Source organism: Cordyceps militaris (assembly GCF_000225605.1).
Source record: "Cordyceps militaris CM01 unplaced genomic scaffold CCM_S00002, whole genome shotgun sequence".
NCBI lineage: Eukaryota > Fungi > Ascomycota > Sordariomycetes > Hypocreales > Cordycipitaceae > Cordyceps > Cordyceps militaris.
In genome coordinates, this window is record NW_006271970.1 from 3,834,164 (window position 1) to 3,857,766 (window position 23,603).

At 54.4% G+C, this 23,603-nt stretch overlaps 7 protein-coding genes across 7 annotated transcripts; 4 read left to right on the forward strand and 3 right to left on the reverse strand.

The window, feature by feature from the left end:
• Positions 1-270: 270 nt before the first annotated feature.
• Positions 271-2,314, reverse strand: CCM_03143 (uncharacterized protein; the record flags this gene model as incomplete). The annotated part of the gene is made up of 4 exons (XM_006668295.1): positions 271-1,091; positions 1,220-1,477; positions 1,707-2,202; positions 2,273-2,314. 4 exons carry the CDS (start codon positions 2,312-2,314, stop codon positions 271-273), a joined length of 1,617 nt encoding a protein of 538 aa, XP_006668358.1.
• Positions 2,315-3,384: 1,070 nt separating this feature from the next.
• On the reverse strand, positions 3,385-4,561 carry CCM_03144 (uncharacterized protein; the record flags this gene model as incomplete). Its single annotated transcript, XM_006668296.1, has 2 exons — positions 3,385-3,869; positions 3,937-4,561. The coding sequence occupies 2 exons, from the start codon at positions 4,559-4,561 to the stop codon at positions 3,385-3,387; spliced, it is 1,110 nt and encodes a 369-aa protein (XP_006668359.1).
• A 6,353-nt stretch (positions 4,562-10,914) lies between these two features.
• Positions 10,915-11,469, forward strand: CCM_03145 (uncharacterized protein; the record flags this gene model as incomplete). The annotated part of the gene is made up of 4 exons (XM_006668297.1): positions 10,915-10,980; positions 11,142-11,241; positions 11,313-11,356; positions 11,377-11,469. 4 exons carry the CDS (start codon positions 10,915-10,917, stop codon positions 11,467-11,469), a joined length of 303 nt encoding a protein of 100 aa, XP_006668360.1.
• Positions 11,470-13,231: 1,762 nt separating this feature from the next.
• CCM_03146 (acyl-CoA dehydrogenase) lies at positions 13,232-14,725 on the forward strand (the record flags this gene model as incomplete). The annotated part of the gene is made up of 3 exons (XM_006668298.1): positions 13,232-13,588; positions 13,659-13,909; positions 13,984-14,725. The coding sequence occupies 3 exons, from the start codon at positions 13,232-13,234 to the stop codon at positions 14,723-14,725; spliced, it is 1,350 nt and encodes a 449-aa protein (XP_006668361.1).
• A 164-nt stretch (positions 14,726-14,889) lies between these two features.
• On the reverse strand, positions 14,890-15,962 carry CCM_03147 (3-hydroxybutyryl-CoA dehydrogenase, putative; the record flags this gene model as incomplete). The annotated part of the gene is made up of 3 exons (XM_006668299.1): positions 14,890-15,620; positions 15,677-15,776; positions 15,813-15,962. 3 exons carry the CDS (start codon positions 15,960-15,962, stop codon positions 14,890-14,892), a joined length of 981 nt encoding a protein of 326 aa, XP_006668362.1.
• Positions 15,963-16,544: 582 nt separating this feature from the next.
• On the forward strand, positions 16,545-20,092 carry CCM_03148 (drug resistance protein MdrA; the record flags this gene model as incomplete). Its single annotated transcript, XM_006668300.1, has 2 exons — positions 16,545-16,619; positions 16,679-20,092. The coding sequence occupies 2 exons, from the start codon at positions 16,545-16,547 to the stop codon at positions 20,090-20,092; spliced, it is 3,489 nt and encodes a 1,162-aa protein (XP_006668363.1).
• A 456-nt stretch (positions 20,093-20,548) lies between these two features.
• On the forward strand, positions 20,549-23,301 carry CCM_03149 (G-patch domain protein, putative; the record flags this gene model as incomplete). Its single annotated transcript, XM_006668301.1, has 5 exons — positions 20,549-20,638; positions 20,834-21,181; positions 21,327-21,402; positions 21,454-21,656; positions 21,706-23,301. The coding sequence occupies 5 exons, from the start codon at positions 20,549-20,551 to the stop codon at positions 23,299-23,301; spliced, it is 2,313 nt and encodes a 770-aa protein (XP_006668364.1).
• Positions 23,302-23,603: the final 302 nt, after the last annotated feature.

The following is a 23,603-nucleotide window of genomic DNA, read 5'->3' on the forward strand; positions in this document are numbered from 1 at the left end:
GACGGCCGGAGAGTGTCGGGCTTGGCCTCTAATGGACAGGAAGAATAAAAGAAGAAAATGAGATAAAAGAATCATGAAAAGGTAACAGCGGCCGTCAAACTCCCCTCGATGTTTGTCATGACGAAATAAGAAGACACCTGTACAAGAACCATTCTCGAGGTTGTCTTGCGTCTTTTTTTTTTTTCGCTTCCCGCTTCTGTGAATGAAGAACAAAACATGTTCATGACAGAGACGCAGAAGGGGAAGAGAATGGAGCGAGGCCCAGAGCTTCTATGCGCCGACCATGCCGGGACCGTAGCTGTGCTGCCGTACCGGGGGGAAGGGCGGGGTGGTCCCCGAGTTCTGCTGCATCCCGTTAGTAAACGACGCGCCTTCCGTGGCCGTAGTGACAGTCTTCACCTTTTTCCTGCGCTTCTGGCCGCCTTCGCCCTCGCCCGTCGAGTAGCCCGTGTCCGCGCCGGCGTCGTCATCGGGGAAGCCCTCACCGTAGCCCTCGTAGCTGCTGTCGCCATACGTCCGCTTTTTGATGTTTCGGCGCGGCCGCAGCGGATCCGCACCGGGCGGGAGGCTGCCCCGGGGGCGGTCCGCCGCCGTCGCCATCGTCGCTGACGGCGTGGTGGCGGCGGGTGTGTTTGGCGCCGTCGCCCGGGCGGTCGCGGGGCCGGCGGCCTTGCTCGACTCTCCGTTGGTAGTGTTGATGTTGCCGTTGTGGGGGGCCATATCACCGAGGACAGACGTGTCCCAGACAGACCGGGGAATGGGGCCCTTGGACATCGTCATGGCGCGGGCCAAGCCATTTAACGTGGCCTCGGACAGGCCGTCGCCAATCTCACGGCCCTTGACCTGGTGCACATTCCACTCCAGATCGGGCACCTGCAACATGGCCATGAAATCCGAGGGCGCGTCCTCCTTCTTCTTCTGCACGTCAAAGTGCCCGGCGACACCGAGACGCTTGATGTGTCCCTTGTACGTCTTGCGGAGGGCATTCTTCTCACCGTTGGGCTTTTCACGCGCCACTTCTGCCGCCAGGTCTGCCAAGTCAAACTGCTCGTACAGATCCCCTGTCAGGAGCGGGAACTGGTCTTCATAAGCTGTAGCCGAACGGCATTGTCAACACACAAAGACTCTTCACAGAAAGAAGGATTGGTACCGGCGCCTCCTGCATCTCATCCAAAAGCAAAGGGCTGAAGGGGAAGAGTGTAGCAGATGGGTTCCTTACTTTTTTGGAGGAGCATGTACTTGGGCCCAACATCGAGATGCAGATCCTCGATGCCGAGCCTGTGGTCGTATTGGACCTTCTTGTGGTCACGTTCACCGACATCATCGAGCGGACGTTTCCGCTTGTGGGGGAACTCGTCGGCCATAGCCGCGTCGGACTGGTGGGAGATGCTACCGGTGACGCTGTGCGCGGGCGTAGGAAGGGTTGTCGGGCCCGTGGGAGCCGCGTTGGCGGCGGCCATGGAGTCGGGGTGCGTGGCTGGTGATGTTTGCGAAGGGCTCTGTGGGGTCTGCGGATGGAACGACATCTCGCGGTTCTCTCGGTCAAATTTTCGCCTCGGAGAAGCAAGCAATCGAGAGGAAAAACAGAGCGACGAGGGCAGGGTGTGAGAGAGTTTGAAAGAGAAAAGCTGTCGCGCCAAGTTTGCTGGCTAGCAAAATCGGATTGGACCAGGCAGAGCCTTCCCTTCAGCTATCGACCGTCATACACTGCAGAGGGTTTCCGTCAATAGGTCGGAGCCGCCTTTGAAGATTGGAAAAAAAATTGCGTATAACCGTGAGGGAATACGCCGGCGATGGACCGCACGGGGCGCTTTGTCTGGCCAAAGAGTCGATGGGACTTTGGCACCAGAAAGGGCGTCGAATGGTGTCGCGGGTTTTGTCGTAAGCGGCTTCGTCTCGTTGACGTGGGCGAGCGACGAAGACGAAACGCAGCAACGAGGAAAACAAGACGGCTGGTACGGGGTTCGCTTTCGACCGGGGGGGGAGTATACTTGAGGTTCGCGGGGGCGTCGTGGCGTCGTGACGAAAGGGCGTGATGGTCGCGACGGCCAAGGGTTGAGGAGGTTGTATGGCAGCGTCGGGCGGCGGGCGGAGGCGGAGATGGGTGGGCGAGTCGAAACGCTTGGTGAAGAGCCCTGCAGCCTGATAGACCAGGCAGGAAGTTTGGGGCGTGGACCAAGTGCCACAGCCGTTTTTTTTCTTCTTTCCTCAGCCGCACAGTGCGATTCCTTGGTGGGGGAGCGGACACGCGACAGTGGACAAGGCGCTAAACCGCCCGCTGAAACGATGCGCACAAGCACTCTCGGTCAAACATTGCACAATGAATACACTGTCCTGAACTGTACAGATACACTGTACACCAGCCGGGCGCGAAAACGAAGCAAATGTATCACGTGATGCGGCGACCCGGACCCGCAACCTTTTTCACACTTTGTTGATTTGCTGGGCCGATCTTTTTTCTTTTCCCTTTCCTCTTCTTCATCTAAACAAAACAACAGACCGCCAACCACTATTTTCATATTGTCAGCTCGGCTCTATTCTCCCTTTGCTGCTGGCGATTTACGATGGCCCGGTCGAGACCGATCAACCTTGCCAAAAACCATCATCACGAGGGCCCCTTTGTGCGGCTGCCATGAAACGATGATGACCTGATGCAAGTTACATTACATCTTTGTGTGTGTTCGCACATGTATTCGTTTTTGTCGACGACAACGGACGTGGAGAAGGGAGTTCATTCCAACACTCGCACTTGTCGCGTCGTCGTAGCATCGAACCGGCGTAGGAGCAGCATTACATCCATCGTATCACGCGGCGCGAGGTGATAGTATGTTTCCCAGTTCCCTTTTGCACAGCGCCATTCCCGCGGAACCCCCCATTCTCTTTCATGATGAAAGTATACATCTGGTAAACCTATCCGCCTTGATCGTCGTTGCTGCGCCCTGAACCTGGATGCAATAACCGCCTGGCTGCCGGAGGACACTTTATTTGGCACGTCAAACTCTGAAGTCAAAAAATCACCACATCGCCATATATATATTTGCATGCCTGTCTTGTAAGCCGAAACTGACCGGTTTTTTGTTGCGCAGAACGTAATACAAAAATGCACAACATCGTCAAGAGTCGCCGGCACCTACAGTCAACTTTTTTATACTCGAATATACGCTACATATATATATATATATACTGCCAAAGCCCAAATACTTGCTTCTCGCCGAGCAATCCTGTTGCTTCTCCTGGGCCCGGAACCTGGACTGGTGGCTCCGATCATATATACAAGAAAAAGGTATGGGAGGAAGAAGTAAAATACAAAGAAAAGGATAAAGAGGGTAGCGTGCGTAAACAGCTCGGGAAAACGTGTCAGAGGAAGGACTTGAAGAAGCTCTACTACTCCCGCTTGACGCCATCGGTTTCCTCTGCCGTTTCTCCGTACGGTAAAACGTGCCCTGGCCGCTCATACTGCGTCGACTGCGTCTCGGGTGGGTAGAATGGCCGCTGCTGGTCTACACTCTCGCCTGCTGCTTGTGGGGGAAAGGTGTGGACAGCTGCAGCCGACGTGTCACCAGCGTTGTACCCAAATTGCGGTATGTGGTCCCGTGGCTCGAGCAACCTCGTGTTTGGCGCGCTCGCACTGCCCGGTAGCGGCAGAGGCGAGCTGTAGGTGGGCGTATAGGCTGCCCCTGCATGGGCCGATGCCGCCGGCCGTGCCATGTCGGTTCGAATGGGAGACAGCATCGGCTGCTGCCCCATATCGGTGTACTGCCCGCGGCTTTCGAGCGGAAATGACGCCGGAGGCGCTCGGCTGCGAGGAAATTGATCTTGACGAGGCCCCATGTCACCCGAAGCACTCGACGGCTGTGTCGAGGTATCATCTGGATAACAATGCAGGCGTTAATCATCTTGTTGCACGCTACCACACGCTGGCTAGTTAGAACCCACCGCCGTAAAATAGGGTGTTGAGGCCCATGCCGGACGCAGACGAGTGCAGGGGTGGTGCCGGACCCTCACTGCCGTGCTCCGGGGTAGAATCGTGGACCTCGGCCACGTCGCCGAGACCGCCCCCTCGCCAGTAGACAGAAGATCCCATGGTAGACTGCAAGGACGCAGACCGCCCCCTGGTTAGTGGATCGGCTAGGCCGGCCGGTCGCAGCGGTCTCGGCCCGGGTCGGTGGTCGCCTTCGTTGACAGGGCTGCTTGTAGACGAGGCTTTGGCATCGGAAACGCCGACGCCATGCGGTCTTGTCCCATATGTATATCTGTCGTTTGGACCAAAGGTCGACGGCGACGAAAGCATCGGGTTCGTCTCCAACATGCCGGGAACGTGATTCTGGCCAAAGCCGATGCCACCAAAGACGGGCGTTAGGCCGGTGGACTGCATTGGGTGATTCTCGCCTTCGGTGCGCCGTACATCGACCATGAGGGCGCGAGGGTGCTGGGCTCCGTAGATGTGCGGATGGTGATGGTGGCTCGGAGCGTGCGACAGCGCTCCTTCGTATGCTGGCACCGCGCCATAGGGTGAGTGCAACGCCTGGACGTTGTCAAAGTTCTCTGGTACCGCCCTCATTTGAACTACTCTCTCGCGATCATCAGCGTTGAGTCTCTTAATCTTAGCGCGTCTAGCAAGTACGGTTAGCCGGGACGGAGTATCACTAATTGTGTAGTCAAGCAACTCCAACGAACCTGTTCTGAAACCAGACTTGAACCTGCCGTGGGCTTAGCCCCGGGATCTCTCTCGACAGGCGATCTCGATGCGCAGCGTCAGGATGCGGTTGCTTTGCGAATTCACTCATCAGGAATCGAGTTTGCTGGTGTGTAAGTCTAAACATCCCGGTCAGCTGTGACGGAAAGAAGACGAGGCCTGGGGATATTGTGAACCTGAAACGCTTCATTTTCCTACGCGAGGCCAGTCTCTCCGCAGCCGTCTGCTGCATACCTTCAGATTCTCCCTCGCCAACGTCTCCTTCATCAGAGTAGTCGTCTCCATCCCCATGTCCCATTCCCAAGGAAGCTGGTGCTGGCGGGCCGCCCGTACTGCTAGCACCATAGTGTCCTATGCTGCCGCCGTCGCCTCTCGTATCCATTCGACTCCTCCAAAGATGATCTGAGCTGTGCATTCCCCTGTAACTCGGTGGTTCGCTTATGATGCTGGGCGCAGAGGGCGATGTCCTCGTGCGGAATCGAGACGATCCTGGGCCGTAACCGTGGCTGTAGCCGTGGTAGTCGCCGAAAGAATGGCCCTGGGGGGCATTTTCGTGGCTTTCTGCTAGAGTATCCGGTTGCCCTTTGTTAGGCGTGGAATCTTGCGTGGTCGGGAAGAGCTGTTGCGGGTGATTTGTCCCGCCTCGTTGTTGCATGTACATCCCTTCCTCCGGCCAGAGTGGCTTTGCCGAGGACCCTATCCCGTGCGGATCTGCCATGCGAGGCCTTGTCTGCTCTGGAAATGATGGCGGATATTTTTCCAGAGGCCACTTGTGTGCAATAGGTTCGCAAAGTTGCGTCGCAAACATTGGTATAGAGGTTGCGGGAGTCGAAAAGAACGGAAACAAAATCAGATGAACCAACCGACAAATGAAACACTGTGGAGGATGGAATGTTGCTGGTCTCGGAGAAGCTGGTTTGGAGGATAAAAGATGCAAGTCGATAGTAGGAACGCTTCAAAGAACCAGCTGCAGCATCGTCCCTCGCGATCGTTCTTGCTTTCGTTTCCCCAGACGACGACGGGACTTTGCGATACAGCAAGGTGCTTTGTGCTGCTGCCGAGGCAGCGGAGGCGCTGGTAGCGGGAATCTAGATCAAACAGCCGTCCGTTCTCTTTGAAAACACCAGATCTTTGGGAGGAGAGTCGTCGGTTCGACACGCGCCACGCAATGGACAAGTTCTGCGCAGCTGAGGGGAGTAAGAAACCGGGAGGCGCAGCGAGACGAGAGCCACCCTCTTTAGCGGATTAAAAAAAGTTGTAGATGATGATATATCTACCCCTGGAATAAGAGAGGCAGTCAGGCCATGGGTCAGCGTCGGATTTTGTCTCCTCTGCACCAGCAGAGTACTATCGCAACAAGGAAGCAGGCCACACGCGCAAAACAAGGCCGGGGTGCCCGAGTTGAGATGAGTTGTTGGATGATGAAACAGATCAAGTTGAAAAGTTTTGGCTCGCTTGGAAGAAGCCAAGCATCTCCTTCACAGTTGGAGATGACTGTACCAGTGATATTTGCTGGGGTTAGGAGGCGCAACGTCCGCAGCCACTTCAAGGGCGGGCTTTGCTGAAAAGCAAGAGGGCGGGTCAGCCTCTTTTTGGGCACCAGGGACGGCCTCTTCCAAACGCAAATTAGGCAGTCCTGATGCCTTGCTTGTTTTAATTTATACCCTTTTCCCAGAGAGCAAGGATGGAAGATGGCGGTGGAGAGTACACTTGTGGGGGAATGGCCTCGAATGCTTGAGTAAAGTGTTGCCACTGGTACGAGACTTATGCATAGGCCTTTTAAGGCTGCTCGACTCGATGAGAGGCGCTCAGTTCTTGGTAGATGGCAGCCAGCCAACGGGTAGGTGAGCCAGCCCACCCTGGGACACAACTCCACTGAGGCACAGGAAAGGGAATGGCGAACAAGAAAAAAAGGGCGCCTTTCCCTTTATGAGAGGAGGCGTGTGTGATGTCGGGAGGGCAAGATGCAGAACTTTTGCTTCTTGACGCCCAATCCACTCCTTGGGGGCGGCTCTGTTGCGTACTGTGGTTGCTTGGCTTGTGTGTGTGTTTGGGGATCTCATGCGAGGCGGGTTGATAGCTGAGCGGATGGAACCGTAGTCCGCTACTTGAGCTGATCCAGAGTGAATAGCACGAGACGAGTCCGATGAAAGGCTACTCACAGCCGCCAAAGTGTGCCGGAGACGTGTGACGAGTCGCAATTTGGAAAGGTTGATGCCGTGCATACACCCTGACCAGGCGGGAAAGAAGGGTGAGCAGTAATTTCGCAAACAAAAACGAAAAGAGAAAAAGGATAAGAAGCAGGTAGCAAGGACTACCAGTATGAACTGAGAGTTCACACAAAAGTAATGCTAAGATCAAGGATGGAACCACGGAACAATATCAGGACCAGCGATATAATTAGACTATGCCACCATGGACAATGGTGCCCTCCGCATCAGAGCCTAGCTTGGCCTGGGATGGCTCAGCCAAGGAATCAAGGCATGAGAAGATGGAGCAGAATCAATGTTTCTAGGCTCACCTCGGCTGAGGCAGCCGTTCTAGCGGCCCATGCCATGTTATTCTGGACACATGGCCTAGTGTATGCACGTACGAGTACGGTGTGTGGCCAGAGTCCATGCAGACAAGATGCAAAAGCAAGAAGGACAGCCATTTGTCCAAGTTGAAGGGTGCCAGGCCAATGAAAGTCGGGCAGCTTCCATTCTGTCACGCAGGGTATGGAGCATGCAACGGGTCGCATGGGGCGTCAGGCTAGAGCATGGGGGGTGTTTGATTCGGACCCTGTCAGTTCATTATCAGTAAAATTCCGTTACAGCATGGCACTAGAGCTAATTTGGGGACAGTCCTTCGCTTTTGGAAGCAAGGATATTGATCAAGTGCGGCCAAGTGCGGCCGTTGGTGGGGGCCAACCACGGCATGGGTGCGGGTTGCTCCAGTAAGAACGCTGCGTGGCTTGTCATGGAGGCGTCAAAGTGAATCGGGCTTGTGAACAGGCAGGTCTTGCGCGTTGCGATTGCATGGGAGGGCAAGAGCCATGTCTCACTCAAGTACACAGTGCTGCGAACTGCTCGCGGGCGAACTCTTGGTGCGTTCGAGTCATGGACCAGAGGCGATCGACTTGCAGACATTGTCTTGACGGATGGAAGCACCTTGTTTCCGCATGGCTTTCAGGCTCGTGTCCAGAAGGGACAGCAAGAGTTGCTCGCCTCTGCGTAACCTATGTATAACGGAGAGTCAGATGAGATAACGCGGCGGCGTACTGGCAGTCGAATGCGAGATCCAATGGCGCAGAGGCAGTCACACCCGCATCGACATCCACAGTCGCTGTTTTGGTCAAAAGTTGGAGCATGAACCTAATTCAGAAGCAACCCGCCGCAATGTCCGAAATTCTGGGCCGTGCTTGGCTTTCATCCGGTTCCCGTTGCGCGCAGGACGCTGGTCCCGTCCCATGACTGGCGATGGCCGCTGGCAGCCGCAGAAGACACAATGACCAGATGGAAATATCAAGCCCAGTCCCCCAGTCCCCGTCCCCCAGTCCGCAGATCCCTGCAAAGAAGCTAGGAGAAATAAAAGCGAGGGGCTGCAGCAGTAGTGTAACCATGTCTTCTGTCTTCTGGCTTCTGGCAGAAGGGCAGTGGGGCTCGTGGCACCGGAGAGTGTCTCGTTTGAGAGCTTCTGCCGTGGCGTCTTGGAGACGGAAGCAGGGCAAGGGGGAATGTTGCCGGCGAGGTTCCGCAAAGGCTGAGGGTTTACCGCCGTCGGGGGCGCGCTGCGATGGAAAGGCGGAGTGCGTGTTTCCGCAGCACTTGTGAAAATGTCGTAGCTTTTCGTCTTCTTCAGCTTGACGCCGCCGCCGCAAGCAAGCAACTATGTGCCAGTAGCACATCAAGTGTCAGATTGCCGTCTTTGTCTTCAGCTGTCTGACAATAATAGCCAGTGGGATACTAGTACCTACCAGTACTCCATTCTCTGTACCGTACGTACGGAGGAGTGGTCAAGCAACCACACCACTCATGCCAGACCACACACGGACCGGTTTGAGCACGCCATGCCAGTTCCTGGCCGACGACGCCCGCTCACCCCGGCTTACCAGCTGGTGTTGCAACGCGATGAAACCGCCAGTTAGCCCAGTCAAACAAAGCTTGGTCCGGTGTGCGCCAATCGGGCACCGGGTTGCGTTTCCAGAGCGGAGCGAGGACACGAGGCGACGGGGCCTAGAACGGCAGGCAGAGAGGTTCATACGAAGAATCAAAGTTAACGTTATTAAATCTCTAGACCCCTGGGATTGGGCTTGATGGAGAAGAGAGCCATGTACTGGTGGTAAACGCAGAGTCTGCCGGGCTTCAAGCAGGTTGAAGCTAGAGCAGGTGTTGGACCCACCACAGGTCCGCCCGTCGACGGCTTCTTCTCGCGTGCATTGCCTTGTGGGCTCGAACCGGATAACCTCACGCTAACTTGGGAAACCCACTTGACGGGGGCGTGTGGCGTGTGGTAGTCCTTCATTTCTTTTTCTTCTCGTCGTCGTCGGCGCCCGTTGCAAGTCAAGAGTCAAGAGTGACAGGGGGTGGGGGGGACGGGATGGATGGTGTGGACGACTGGGGGCCCCTTTGATGGAGTTGAGAGCCGGGGTCTTTTTTTAGGCTGTCTGTCTCTCTTTCTTCCTTCCTTTCTTTGCTTCTCTCATCACTCTCTCTCTCTCTCTTTCTCATCAAGCCTTGCTCAAGGTGGAGTGGAGCGAAATATGCACCCACGGCTCCTGCCAGAGACGACTCCGTCGACAAACTGCTCTCATTGACTGATGCGTGGTCGCTCCTCTACTCTGTTACAAGACTCCACCTCGTCAGCTCTCGCGACAGCTTCCTGTTGGTACTGGTAATAAGATTATAAGATCGAGAAGCACGCCATGATGTTTCAACTGTAGCCCAGCGGATCGCCCTGTGGCCTGGGCCGGCCGACTCACTGCCATGCTCTCGGCTCTTGTCACGGGCGAGTCCCCTTCTTTTTGGGTGCGACAATGTTTCTTTTTTATCCCCGTTGTTTCGCCTCGTCCTGCAGCACGAGAATCTGGCCATCTCCCGCGCACTCGTCCGACTTTGCTCACTTCGCTTGGAGACGCAAGCACACTGCGCAGAGCATCTCGGCATTATACGAACCAAACGTATCAACAGGGACAAGGAACAAGTAACTATTAGCTTGCCATTGCCCGCCCGCCCATGTAGTTTTCGATACCGAAGCAGCTCCAGCCACTTGCGGCGCGTCGTCATTGACTGTTGCCCGAAAGGCGCACCCACACCTCTACCCGCCGCTGATCTTTCATGGGAACATTCTCATCAACGCCAAGGAGTGACACCCTTTTGCATCTGGGCGTTTCGACACACTCACAGACTCAGAAGAACCGCCCGCCCGTCTGCCGTGCCTGCCACCGCCCCCTGTTGTGTCCAGCTACACCGACTTGGTGGTCTCTATCTCCCCTCCCGTACGGGCACGGAGCAGCACTGTCGGACGGGATTCATTTTGGCTGACGTCGGCGAGCGGCATGACCAGGTCCCTCGCTACCAGTAGACGGTTTGGCGCCTCGGTATCATCATTTGGAACCCCAGCCGACGGCACAGCCAGCCATGTCTGTGTCATGTGTGTTGTAATTGATCTCGTCCCAGGGGCGTTTCCGCAATTATCATCACAAGTGATGGCAGTTGTATGTAACTTGTGCCTGTCGGCAGGCACAAGGCGCATGCAATTCGTGGTGACCACTGACAACCTACCAGTAGGGCCTAGCTACTCCGTAGAGGCGTCCACAACGCGTCGCATTCTTTCCGTGGCAGATGCACATAATTTGGCCCCTGTGTCCAACCGGAACAAAGATACCCATGAGCTGGTGGCCTGGTAGTTAGCAACCTCCACAGACCACAACCCGTCTGACTGGGGCTCTCAACGGCAGGAGGGGTCACACTGGCCACACACAGCAACCACATGGCAGCAGGCTCTTGTCTCGACATTCAACCCGCGACCGGCTTGCTTCCTTTTGCTCATGTAACCATTGGACCCAGTAGAACAGTAATCGAACATGACAGAGCCTTGTTCTCCTGCTCGTCGTCTCGGATACCTTGTCACACGTGCAAATCGGTTCCAGATTTCAAACCTCTTGTCTCGCCGATGCAAATTGGCATCAGAGATCGCATACGCAATCCAATTTATCTTCCCGATTCTCCTCTCTTGCCATGATTGGGGCAAGTGCTGCCGCGCTCTCCAGTGTGGGCAAGACATATTGCGCTGCTGGAAACGGTGTGCGTGCGGCATGAGTGTGGCCCCCCGCGATCCCGTCCACACATTAATCAGCCCAGTTTCTGCAGGAAAGGGGTCTGTGGGAGAGCCGACCATTGTTGCTATTAGGGCCGGCCAGCTAATATGCCATGGTTACCTTGACTAGGTTCAACCTTGCATGTAGCAATTCCAGAAGCAGAAGGCATCACGCCTGTCGTGGGGGCGTGCGGCAGCCGCCAGAAGCAGAGAGCAGCCTCTTGTGCTGCCCATCATCTACGAATTATGTATGTATGTATCCCCCCTCCCCATTCCCCCCTGTCCATGTCCACCACACCGCTTGAGTGATCGATACCAGTACGCACGTGTGCCGTTGGAACAAAGCGCCAGGATGGCCTACTGGTACTGGTACCAGTATGTAGACATGGGCTGCTTTGGGAAATAGATTAGGTGGCTGGACGCGCTTCATTGTGTCGATTCCGGGCGCTGTCAACAACATGCGGCCATCGCAATAATTCAATTCGTTGGAGCATGCCGGTCGTATGGCGTTTGAATGGTCGTCCAGTGAACCTTCCGCATCTGGCACGAGAGCTCTTGGCCTTCTCTTCTAGGTCAGGGCCAATTCATGCGTCGTGATGAGTGGACATGTGTTGCGGCCATGTGTGCTCTTATTACAATCAGGGCTGCTTCCATGCACATACATGCTCATGCGACTTGTTATTACCAGCAATAACGACAGGGCAGCGCATCGCGTGTTGTTTTTAAATAAAGTTGAAACAAATCGTGGTAGAATACTGTTATTTCAAGCTTATTAAGGGGACATGTCATTTTACTCGCATAACAATCGAGACAGGAGATCCAAATTGATTAATATGCAGATGTGCTATTAACGAATGTCGTCCCGCCAAGCACACTGGCATCATCTTACAGACTACCCCGCGTGGCCGCCATAATTATAAATAGTTCAATGGCAGTCAACGGAGTCTCACTTTTATATTATGGATACGTTGTACTTGGGCAGCTCGCACCACAAACCGTCTCGCCCGTCTCTGAAAAGACAGTAGCGTGCAGCCCAATCCTTTCTCCACGCCTGCGTGGCGCATTTTCTTTGGGGCATTTACTTTCAGCCATTCTGTCACTTTTTATCATTAGATGCAAGTTGACTGATCTAGGCTACGGTGGCCCCTTTTCGATGGCTGCTTTGCAGGGAACAGGGAAGTAAGTACCGGTGACGGACGCCTCGGATCTATCGGTTATTCGTTAGGTATGCCGCGGCGGCGGCGGCGGCCATGTGGGAAGTTGTACCCAAAAGCACCCGACAACCCGAACTAGTTCCGCTTCTGAAGGTGGGTATAGTTCATGGTTGTACGAGATGTTCCTCCATTGCCATCTCTGGGCCTCCTTCTACTATGTTGGCCTGGAATGGGCATCATAGTACTGAGTCATTGGCATGAACTCGTCCACCTCCAATGGCATGGGAATTTGAAGTTCCCTTCCCTTTAGTAAGAAACGACCTTTCTATGAAACGTATGTGATGATTTTTCGATGCGAGACATGATAGACCACGCGAGCTCGAAGATTTCTCGCTCCCATGCACGAATGAAAGCCATGGAGTCAGACTCAATGCACCTACATCTCTACGATTGATCTCTCTCTTTTGGTCGGCAGGCACTATTTTCCTGCACTGTTCAAACGACGACGACATGAGTGCAGCTGCCTCAGCCATGCCAATGTTGTGGCTTGTCAATCTGATCCAACACATCCTCTACATATGGGCGCACTTACTCTCAAAGCGTTTTACATGGTTAATTCAAGCTGATTGCATATTTCCGACATGCTCGAGGTCAAGGTCGTGGGAGCTACATAGTGACATCAACAGAGGGTACATATTATTACATGCCGCAACCATACTGCCAGCCTGGATGTCCTGCAATTCATCAATCCAGTATGCTCTTACATCCGCGGCTTGATTGACCATTGCTCTTTTTAGTTCAACACAGCCTTCTTGTTGATGTGTAACCCCAGCCCGTTGAGAGTTCGGCTATATGCCACTGTGGACGGCATGTGGACGGGCCTCGGCTCCGCGCGGGCGGATGCTGCGGCGCTAGAAGATGCGCTAATCCCCGGACAAGTTACCAACGCAGGGCGAAAAAGCATCCGACAACCGGCTATAAGAGCTGAATTGACTGGGGAACGCTCTTCGTCCTTACATTGCATCTCGAACGAAATTATTGGCATCCCATCAAAAAAGGAAGAAGAAAAGCACATTCGCCCATCATGAACGCCGAATACCAAAAGGTCCTCACCTCCGCTCCGGCGGTGCTGCCCTTCTCCGAACCCCCATACCTGGCCGGCCTCCCGTCGCCGTACCACAACGACTCGCATCGCCACTTCCAAAAGGTCGCCCGCGCCTGGATCAGCGAGAACATTACCAAGCACGCCCTGGAGTGGGAGCGCGAAGAGAGTGTCCCCGAGGACCTCTACCAGCGATGGGTCGCCGCCGGCTTCCTCCCCGCGACCTTGCCCGCGCCACTGCCCGTCGACTGGCTGAAACGCCTCGGCATCCATGAGATGCCTGGTAGCGTCAAGGTCGAGGACTGGAACTACACCCACTCTGCCATCTTTGCTGACGAGGTGAGTCTGTCATGATGGCCCGGAGGTCAACCTGCGAAGTTTCACATGTGTGCGGGGCTAACAGGTGTAGATGATGGGTGCAGGTCTTGCCGGCCCGCCCGGCTCGCTGACTGTTGGTGTTGCTTACGGCCTCCCTCCCATCTTCAAGTTTGGCAGCAAGGAGCTGCAGGAGCGCGTCGTCCCCGAGATTGTGCTGGGCAAGAAGCGCATCTGCATTGCCATTACAGAGCCCGACGCTGGTTCCGATGTCGCCAACATCACCACGACTGCCAAGAAGACGCCCGATGGCAAGCACTACATTGTCAACGGCCAAAAGAAGTGGTACGTACCATGCACCGACACATCTCTTGCCCGTACTCCCGGCCGAGAGCTACCCGCTGACTTGTCGCGCCTAGGATCACCAACGGCATCTGGTCCGACTACGCCACCATGGCTGTCCGCACCGGCGACGAGGGCGCCGGCGGCCTGTCGCTGCTTCTCGTGCCCCTCAAGGGCCACCCCGGCGTCGAGATGCGCCGCCTCAAGGTCGGCGGTCAGATCAGCGCCGGCACCACCTTTATCGACATGGACGAGGTCAAGGTGCCCGTGGAGAACCTGATTGGCCAGGAGGGCCTGGGCATGACGTACATCATGACCAACTTCAACCACGAGCGCATGAGTATTTGCATGGGCGTCGTCCGTCAGTGCCGCGTTGCCCTCAGCACCGCCTTTGAGTACGTTATGAAGCGCGAGGCCTTTGGCAAGACGCTCATCGACAACGCCGTCGTCCGCCACCGCCTGGCCGGCGCCGGCTCCCAGCTCGAGGCCTACGCTGCCTGGGTCGACCAGCTCGTCTACCAGATGGGCAACATGAGCAAGGCCGAGTCCGACCTCAGGCTCGGCGGCGCCATCGCCATGGCCAAGGCCCTCGGCGGTCGCGTCTTTGACGAGGTCGCCAGCTGCTCCGTCCTGCTCTTTGGTGGCAACGGCTACACGCGCAGTGGCCAGGGCGAGATCGTTGAGAAGATCTACAGAGAAGTCCCTGGCATGCGCATCCCGGGTGGCAGTGAGGATGTCCTGCTGGACCTTGGCATCCGTCAACTGTTGAAGATTTATCAGCTTCAAACACAACTTCTGGGCACCAAGTCCAACCTGTAACGCTGTAATTTATCTTCAATATATGTTCAAATAGTCGCTGAAATCACGCATCAAGCAAATACGAATTTCACCTCGAAAGTACCACATTTGACAACTTTCTGTGGAAGGAGCGCTTTTGTTTTCCGGCAGTCTATGTAGTACAAATGGCATACATGTTTTCTCGATTAGTAGTCATAGAAGCCCTTTCCGCTCTTCTTTCCAAGCCAGCCGGCGTCAACCATCCTTCCAAGGAGCACACTGGGGCGGTATTTGGAGTCACCAGTCTCGTTGTAGAGAACCTTCATTATGGAAAGGCAGGTGTCGAGGCCAATGAAGTCGGCCAGCTGGAGAGGGCCCATGGGGACGTTGGTGCCGTTCTTCATGATGGCATCGATAGAGTCGCGGTCGCCCACCTGGGTCTCAAGGCAGATAACCGCTTCGTTGATGTACGGCATCAGGATACGGTTGGCCAGGAAGCCGGGCGTGTCTGCGGAGATGGAGGCGACCTTGCCCATCTTCTTGCAGAACTCGACAGCGGTGTCAAGGGTCTCCTTGCTGGTCTGGAGACCACTGATAATCTCGACGCCCTTCTGGATGGGGACGGGGTTCATGAAGTGGGTGGAGACGACGCGGGATGAGGCCGAGGTGTCGGTGGGATCGGTGGTGGTGGCCGCGGCAATCTTGGTAATGGAGATGGAGGAGGTGTTGGTGGCGAGAATCGCGTGGGAAGGGCAAATCTTGGCGAGGTTGGCGAAGATGTCAAATTTGAGCTGGGGGATCTCGGGGACGGCCTCGATGACAAAGTCGACGGAGGCGAGGTCCTCGATCTTGGTAGAGCCGGTTAGGCGGGCGCGAATCTCGGTGGCCTGGTCCTTTGTGATTCTCTCCTTGGCAACGTCCTTTGCGAGAAGCTTGTCTAGGAAGCTGTGTAAGTCAATGGTCAGGCTCGGGGCCGACGGCGGCGTCGCATACCGGCAAAGGCAAGACCCTTGGACAGGGCCTTGTCAGACGCGTCCACGATTGTGACGGGAACATTGGCTCTTTGCGCAGCGACGAGAGCGATTCCGAGACCCTGCGAGGTTCGTTAGCTACACCTGCATGCTTCGACGTTGGGAACATGTGGGACGGCTACCATTTGGCCGGCGCCGATGACACCGAGCTGCTTCACCTCGGCCGCATACTGGCGACGGGTGGTGCTGAAGCAGCGGGCCTGGCGGGAGGCGTGCAGCGTGCGCATGCGCAGAATTGAGGTGGCCATACTGATATTTGGAGTGGCAATGGGTGGGCGGGCTGCGAAGATGTGTTGGATGCGAAATGGCTAAGCCGCCGCTGTTTGCTCGGAACAGGTTTGAGGTAGGCGGCGCGGGTAATCTCGGCTTTCCCACCGTTCGGCACTACTCTCTAGGGCCGGTGGTGGTTGGCCCGATTCTGTTGCTCCAAAGGGCCGAGCGAATACGCTACGTTTACGAGCAGTGAACTGGCCAGGAGTTTATGAGCAGCGTCTATTTGACTGGAATACGGTTGAAATCAGTTGCAGATCGAATTTTATCTTGCCTTTTTAAATAGCCAGTCGTTGTGTGAGTGTGTCAAGAGGTTCCTCCTCAGCCAAAGGCTGGCCCACCTTTAGCCGTGTTAATGGACTTTTCACTTTTCCAGTGGCTGTAACAGCGCTAAACTGCCTGACATGTGCTGTCACAGCGGACGCGTAAGGCGGGCTCGACGCGTCTTCCCTCTGAGACGCGTAAATTGCTTCCATTCTCGCAAACGCCATCTCAAGCCTCAGTCGACAAACGTCAATCGACGAACGAAATTCGGTGCTTCGCGCCAAACACCATCCACCATGGATCTGCCCGACGGGGGACATGACATTGTCCATCCAGAAGTCAGAGCACACATCACCAGTCTGATCTCCGCCGTTAGTTTGCGCCAGCTCGCTGCCCCCCGATTCCCTCGTGCTAATTCAACGTCTCCCAGCTTGGCGGCATCAGCACCGATGAAGAAGGCCAATATCAACTTGGTGACGATGCCCTCGAGGTCTTGCGCGACATCAAGCGGTGGATTCGCTTCTATGATGAAAAGACAAACCGAATGGACGTAGCCAGATGTGTCTACGAAGGCAATCTTGTGCTGGGCGACCTGATCCCCATTATCGCAAAATGGCCCGAGGAGTCGATGGACAACAAGTTTAAGAGCAGAATCGTGCTATCCTGTTTTGAGGTCATGGTTCCTTTGACTTGGCCAATTGACCAGGATAAGGAGAAGATGACCGTCAACCACCACAGACACGTCCCCATCCTCGAGCTCGCGCAGCTGCAGTATAAAAGTGCCATCATCAACTTTGACGGCGCCAGAATCTTACACTCGGCCATCCGATCCGCTCTTCCCTCGATGGCTGTTCCAATTGGCGATCGAACGCCGAGAGACCAGGGCGTCATCAAACTCATTCTCTTCCTCCTGCGAAATATGGCCATGATTGCACCATCACCAGGAGTTAAATTTGACGGCGACGAGGGCCATATCTCTCGGTCCACCACAATAGATGCATTTTCCTACCAAGATGTCTTCATCGTATTACTCACCATCGCCTCTAACATGGGCGAAGATTTCAGAACCGAGGATGCAACAGTCATGGAAATTATCTATCACCTTGTCAAGCAAGTCGATGTCGAAAAGCTCTTCATGGATGAAGATCAAATCAGCAAGGCCATGGCCGGAGAGCTGTCCGATCTCATGAAAAAGGAATCTGCTCAACAACAGGCAGGCAACAGGAAGGGGCCTACAAGACATAACCGTTTTGGAACTATGGTCTGGGTCAAGCGCGAAGATGGCAAAATGACATCCTTGTCCGGACAAGATGCGCTGGCTGACGCAGTCACGAGAAGCAAAAAGATGGATGCTAGCAAGATATTCCGCCCTACTCGGCGCAGTAGAAAGGCGAATAAGGAGGAAAAAGATCTCGGTCTTCCGACACCTCTGACTCCAGGCGCAGTCAAGCAGCTTCGCTCCTTTGTAGAGGAATTCCTCGACTCAGGCTTCAACCCTTTGTTCCTGCATATCCGGAAATCTATCGATCGTGAGGCACCACATATCATGGAATTTCATCGACGCCAATTCTTCTACCTTATTGCTTGGTTCCTCGACGCCGAACGGGTGCGCCGCCAACGCAGCAAGGCCAACAACAAAAAAAGGGCCGAGGAAGTTAGCAGCTTCAACTTGATAGCGAGTGTTTTGAATCAGGAAATGTTCATTACGCTCAGCAAGGGTCTTCATGAGTCGTACGATTACAAGGATTGGCCTTCACTCTCTGCAGCCATGCGCTGCTTCACTCAAATCTTGCTCACGATCCAAGAAATGGCGGAAGAGGGAACGGACGACGACCAGGAAATTGCGGAAAACGTCTTGAGCCGCCTCTTCTACGAAGAATCAACACACGACATAATAGCCAACATTGCAAGAACGTATAAGGACCAGGGCTTCGAGTACCTGGATGCCGCCACCGAGTTGGTACACCACTTCTTGCGTGTTCTGGAAGCCTATTCCAAGCAAAATGCCGACATGCAGGTTCGATCCAGGAAACGCGCGCGCAGAAAGAAGAAGGCGGAGACTCAACAAAGCGGCGTCGACGATGAAGAAAACGATGAATCCGGACAAGACGAAGCAGCGGTAGAGCGAACATCAAAAGAACGAAAATTCGACTTCCACCGATTCACATCACGGTTCACACCGCAAGGCGTTGTAAATACATTCATTGCCTTCACCAAATACTATCGCGAGCTTAACAAGATGCAACTAAAGCGAGCGCATCGATATTTCTACCGATTGGCGTTCAAGCAAGATATGGGTGTTATGATCTTTCGAGTCGACATGCTTCACATGCTGCTGAATATGGTCAACGGGCCAGATGCACTGGATAGATCGTCGAAAATGTTTAAGGACTGGGAAGAGTTAATCAAGCAGCTGTTCCGTAAATGCTTCAAGAAGATGCAAGAACGGCCTGAACTTATTGTTGAAATGCTCTTCAGCAAACTTCCTGCGACTGCTTTCTTCCTCGAATATGGTTATGAAAAACAAACGTCTGTCGTCAAGGCGCAACCTCGGCCAGCCGCCGAGCTTGTTTTCAAACACACCACTGAGCATGATCAACAAGTCGGCATTACGGTTGGTGCTTTACTTGACAAGAATGACTCGGATCACCTTGAGTGGTTCAAAAATGTCCTGACCACTGCCGAAATTGAACGTCGTTCTTGGAGCAATGCAAACGACGAGCTCCTGGCAACAGAGACTCCCGTTGATGATGCCGAAATGGCCGAAATGCCACAAGAACCAAGACTGCCCCCGGTTATTACAGTTCGTCCCGACAGTCCTGATAGGCGATCAGCAATGTTCAAGAATCCCTACCTACGACTATTGATGAATCTCGTTGGCGTGCGGCTCCTGGGCCCAGCAACTGAGGAAACACCGGAATCAGTCTGGATTATACCATCCGAGGTAACCGCCAATCAGCTCAAAGACGCGCTTCACTACATCAACCAAGCAGAATTCAACCCGCCCACCTTTGAAGATGGAACTTCTGCGGAGCAGCAACTGAAGCGCAAGACAGTACCGCGCAAGAAGGCGGCTTTCGATGACGATAATGCTGATGACGAAGACGGCCTGGATGACTTCTTGGACGACCCGATGATGTTCCCCGCAGGTGGCCCCACGGCACGAAAAGTGGTTGATGAAACCAAAAAATCTCAAAAATCTAAAAAATCTCGAAAGAGGCGGAGTGCATCGGAGGAAATTGACGACCCCGAACGCGAAGACCGTGCTCGTAAACGGCGCGACAAAGAACGAGAAAAGGCTCGCAAGATCAAGTCCGCCCTATACGTCAAAGACGGAGACGATGACTTTGATTCTGACGAGGATGAAGAATTCTTTGCCCGCGAGCGTGCGATCAAGACTCGAGCAGAACAAGCGGCCAGGTCTGCCATGCGCGGCTTCGCCGACGATGACAGTATCGCGCCTGGGCAGCCCGCCGCAAAGCCAAGATCACAAGCCCTTTTTGACGACGGCACCGATGATGAGGATGGAGTCGACAATGTCAATTCGGCGCACCGCATACTGAGCAGCCAGTCTACTGTCGATGCCAGCGAGACTCACGAAACCGAGTTGGGCGGCGGCGGTGCGGAAAGGCAAAAAAGACGAAGACTGAGTCCGAGAACGGACGATGACGAGGACATGGGCATGGGCGACGCTGACGTCGAAGAAAGAATCACCTCTGGGACCGTTCTGGCGTTGGACGGAGGCAGTTCTGCGGAGGAAGAGGATACTGCAGCACCGACTTCGACGGCTCGCAAGTCGCGCGTCCGAGGCGGCTTTGTGATTGACAGTGACGATGATGAGTAGTGACGCTGTATCTGGAACTTTCATCTACAAATGAATTAGCAAGGGTTGAGCTATATCAGGCGTTATGGGACAGGCAAGCTTTGTATTAAAGAGCGAGATGTTTATAAGGCGTAAGGAGAAACAGGGACCAAAATCCCAGTTAGTGGATACTAATATGTACTTGTATCAATTATCATGGCAGTTATAATATATAGATGTGGCGTTTACTTCTCAGTTAGTCGTGCATATCAAATAACAAATGTGGTGGAACCAGGCTTATTAGCTCGCACCGGTACTTTAAGACGGTCTCCGCTGTGGGCTGCTGCATTACGTGCAGCTTCACACCTGCAACAAACAACTGCAAAACTTCATCACTGGACTTCACAGGAAGAGAAAATTACCACCACTGCGACTGGCATCCACGCACGATTCGAATCGCCAAGATGAGCGACGTCCAAGACGCTCGGCAACCTGATAATGGCCGACCGTGCTCCAGTGACCGCGACGCAGATCGAGCATTCGACCACCACCAAGTCAGACGAGACGACAACTCGCGACCGCGGCAGGGTAAACATTTAACCTGAACCTCTTCCCGAGGATTTACTGTTATTTTGAATGCTTTTACCACCTTCGAAAACCTACATCGCGCAGTGCTAGGCGCGGTTATTTTGTGGATTCTGAGCTAACTTCCCCACGGGACCGCGAGATTCATCCAGATCTCCTCCCAGGCAAGATTCACATAGGAAACCTGGCTGGCATCAGAGAGATGCGCAACACGGTACATTATATGAAGAAGATCCGCGACATCACGGCCGCCATGGCAACATTAGTGGTGGTCATGGCCGAGAGCGCCAGCAGCGAGAATATACGCAGGACGACTATGAAGCCATGTACGACGAGGAACCTCGCAACGACACCCGCCCTATACGCTACGGCGATGAAATGGATACTGTCAATAGCGACAGACCAGGCGATCGAGACGAGCTACCGCATCGCTCACGCTCCGGGGGCGGATACCGAAGTCGCTCGCGGAGTCCTGGCCGCGACGCGGGCCGACCTTCAGACACTGTGATTCTCGAGGGGCTTCCACGCAGTATTTCACAGAATGAGGTTCGTTATCCACGGAAAACAGGACACCAATACCGTCCCCCGGGACATTTCCACGATTGCCCATGGCCAGCCGTATGGCATGCGCGCCATGCAGTCCAGCGATGCTTGCGAGAGATCTCAGGACTAATGCAGAGCAAACACCTAGCTTCGTGAAAGTCTTCTGAGCCATTCAATTGCCTCAGAGAGCCCGACATTTGATATCCGTATACCGTCGTCCAAGGGTATGTACTTGAAAGCCCATTGATGCATGCTTCTGTAACTAATCGCTACAGGTCATCGTCGTGCCTTTATTCAGTTTGATCATGTCGATCGTGCTATTGATTTTGTTCAAGAGCACTATCCAAAACTCATCATCCATTTGAGGCATTCAACTGATGAGGCACCAGACGGCCAGTTCACTGCATACTTGCATTATGCACGATCCAGAGATGATGCCGAGGCACGAGCTCCCAATGCAGATTGGATCTGTCCTCAGGTATGTTAAGAGAGGAATCACTACACAGAACGCCTACTAACGGAAGTAGTGCGCGGCTTCAAACTTCGCTACTAGAAGCGTTTGTCGCGGCTGCGGATGCTATCCCTCTGGTGTCCACTGGGAACACAGCCTGACCGGGGCTGCCGATGTCGCAGACTCTCCGTCCCAGATTCTTGTTGTTTTCCCTCTTCCGCCATTTGTTGACGAGGAGATGCTTGGTCGAGAAATGAAGCGACTCGAGCTGGAAAGGGCCGAGCCCGTGAAAACAGGCGGCGATGCACCCAAGCTCAAATCAACCGCTCCGACCAGCACGGGGCAAGGATTTGGCGCCTCACAAGGCTCATTGCATAGAGTTTTTCTCATGCGCGATTCGCAAACGAACGAATCCTTCAGATATGGGTTTGCCGAATTCTGGACCGTGGATGACGCCGCGTCCGCCGTGAAGAAATACACCCTGGCCCGAAACTTTAGTATAGCTGGTTGCGCTGTGAATATCTCCACGATTCATATGGGTGTCTTCTTGCAAGATGATAAAGAGCCGACTCCTGCGACAGAAAAAATGTCTTTCCACCCACTCTTCAACCCATCAATACGAGTTCGCTACAGGGATGACCATGTCTACCCCAGTCAGATGATCGTTGCGCCCGAGGCCCCAGCAAGTATCCAAGAAAGAGCAGCTACCAAGGAGCAAGATGAGTTGAAGCGAGCAAAGAAGCGCAAGGCTGACGGCAATCTCGGAAACTCTGCCAAAAAGCCCCCTGTCATGGCTGGGAAAATGGCAATGTGGCAGCGTAAGCATGACGAGATTCGCGCCCAGGTTGACCCTCAAGAGAGCTCAGCTAGGAGTATAGATGGACCCAAGTCTCAACCATCAAAGCTCTCCTCAGCCAACGCGACTATCAAAATATCGCTTTCCTCCGCATCCAAACTGATTGGTCAGCCCGATGCACAGCCTGCAGAGGCCGCGGCAGAGACCCTGGTGCCTTTGCCAGGAGATGATACAGAAGCAACTCCGGAGTCATATATGGACCGAGACCGGCTGATGTGTCTCATTTGTATGCGTAAATACAAGTCTACTGATGAAGTCAGCATCCACGAACGGTCGCGAAATCACAAGACAGCCATAGGAGATCCAGGCTTAGTCAAGGCCGCATTACCTCGTCTCGCTGTTCGAGATAAGCGGTTACAAAAGCTGGGCAAGTCGGCGGAGGTATCTGACTCGGGCAGTATGGGCGACAACTCTGCTGCCGCCGACAAACAGTATCGTGACCGGGCTAGAGAGCGACGTGAAGCATACAGGCAGCCAAAGAAGCCAGCGCCGCAGCACGATCCCTTGAAAGACAAGCCCGAGACCCCGTCTGCTCCTGCTGCTTCTGGTGCTCCTATTCCGCCTGCTGCATCCAAAGGTGCGAACCTGCTCGCGAAAATGGGATGGACCGCCGGCGCAGGGCTCGGTGCGAATGGTGAGGGACGGACCGATGTCATTGAGACCAACGCATACCAAGAGGGTGTTGGCCTCGGCGCCGAAGGTAGTAATTTGGGTGACGCAGCTGAACGTGCAGGCCGCCAGACGCGAGGAGGTTATGCCGAGTATGTTAGTTCTGTGCAGGACAAAGCTCGGGAACGGTACAACAAGCTCGAATAAACTGGGCTGACGGTGAAGGGATTAACGGCTGCACTTTTGGGGGCGTTGACAGGCCATTGCATATTGCCATTTAAAAGGGCATATCTAATACACTAATACATGCTACTTCAACTACTCTCACAATTCTCACCAAGTTACTGCGACCTTCGTTGTCATGGATCGTCTCGGGTAGCCTCAGCCTCGTCCTACGCTGCGCTGCCATTGGTCTAGAGATCAACCACGGCTCCCCGCAGTGGAGCAGATGCGCAAGGCTGACGGTCGCAAGGATCCAAAAATTTAATTTTTTCCAACAAGCCATCTTT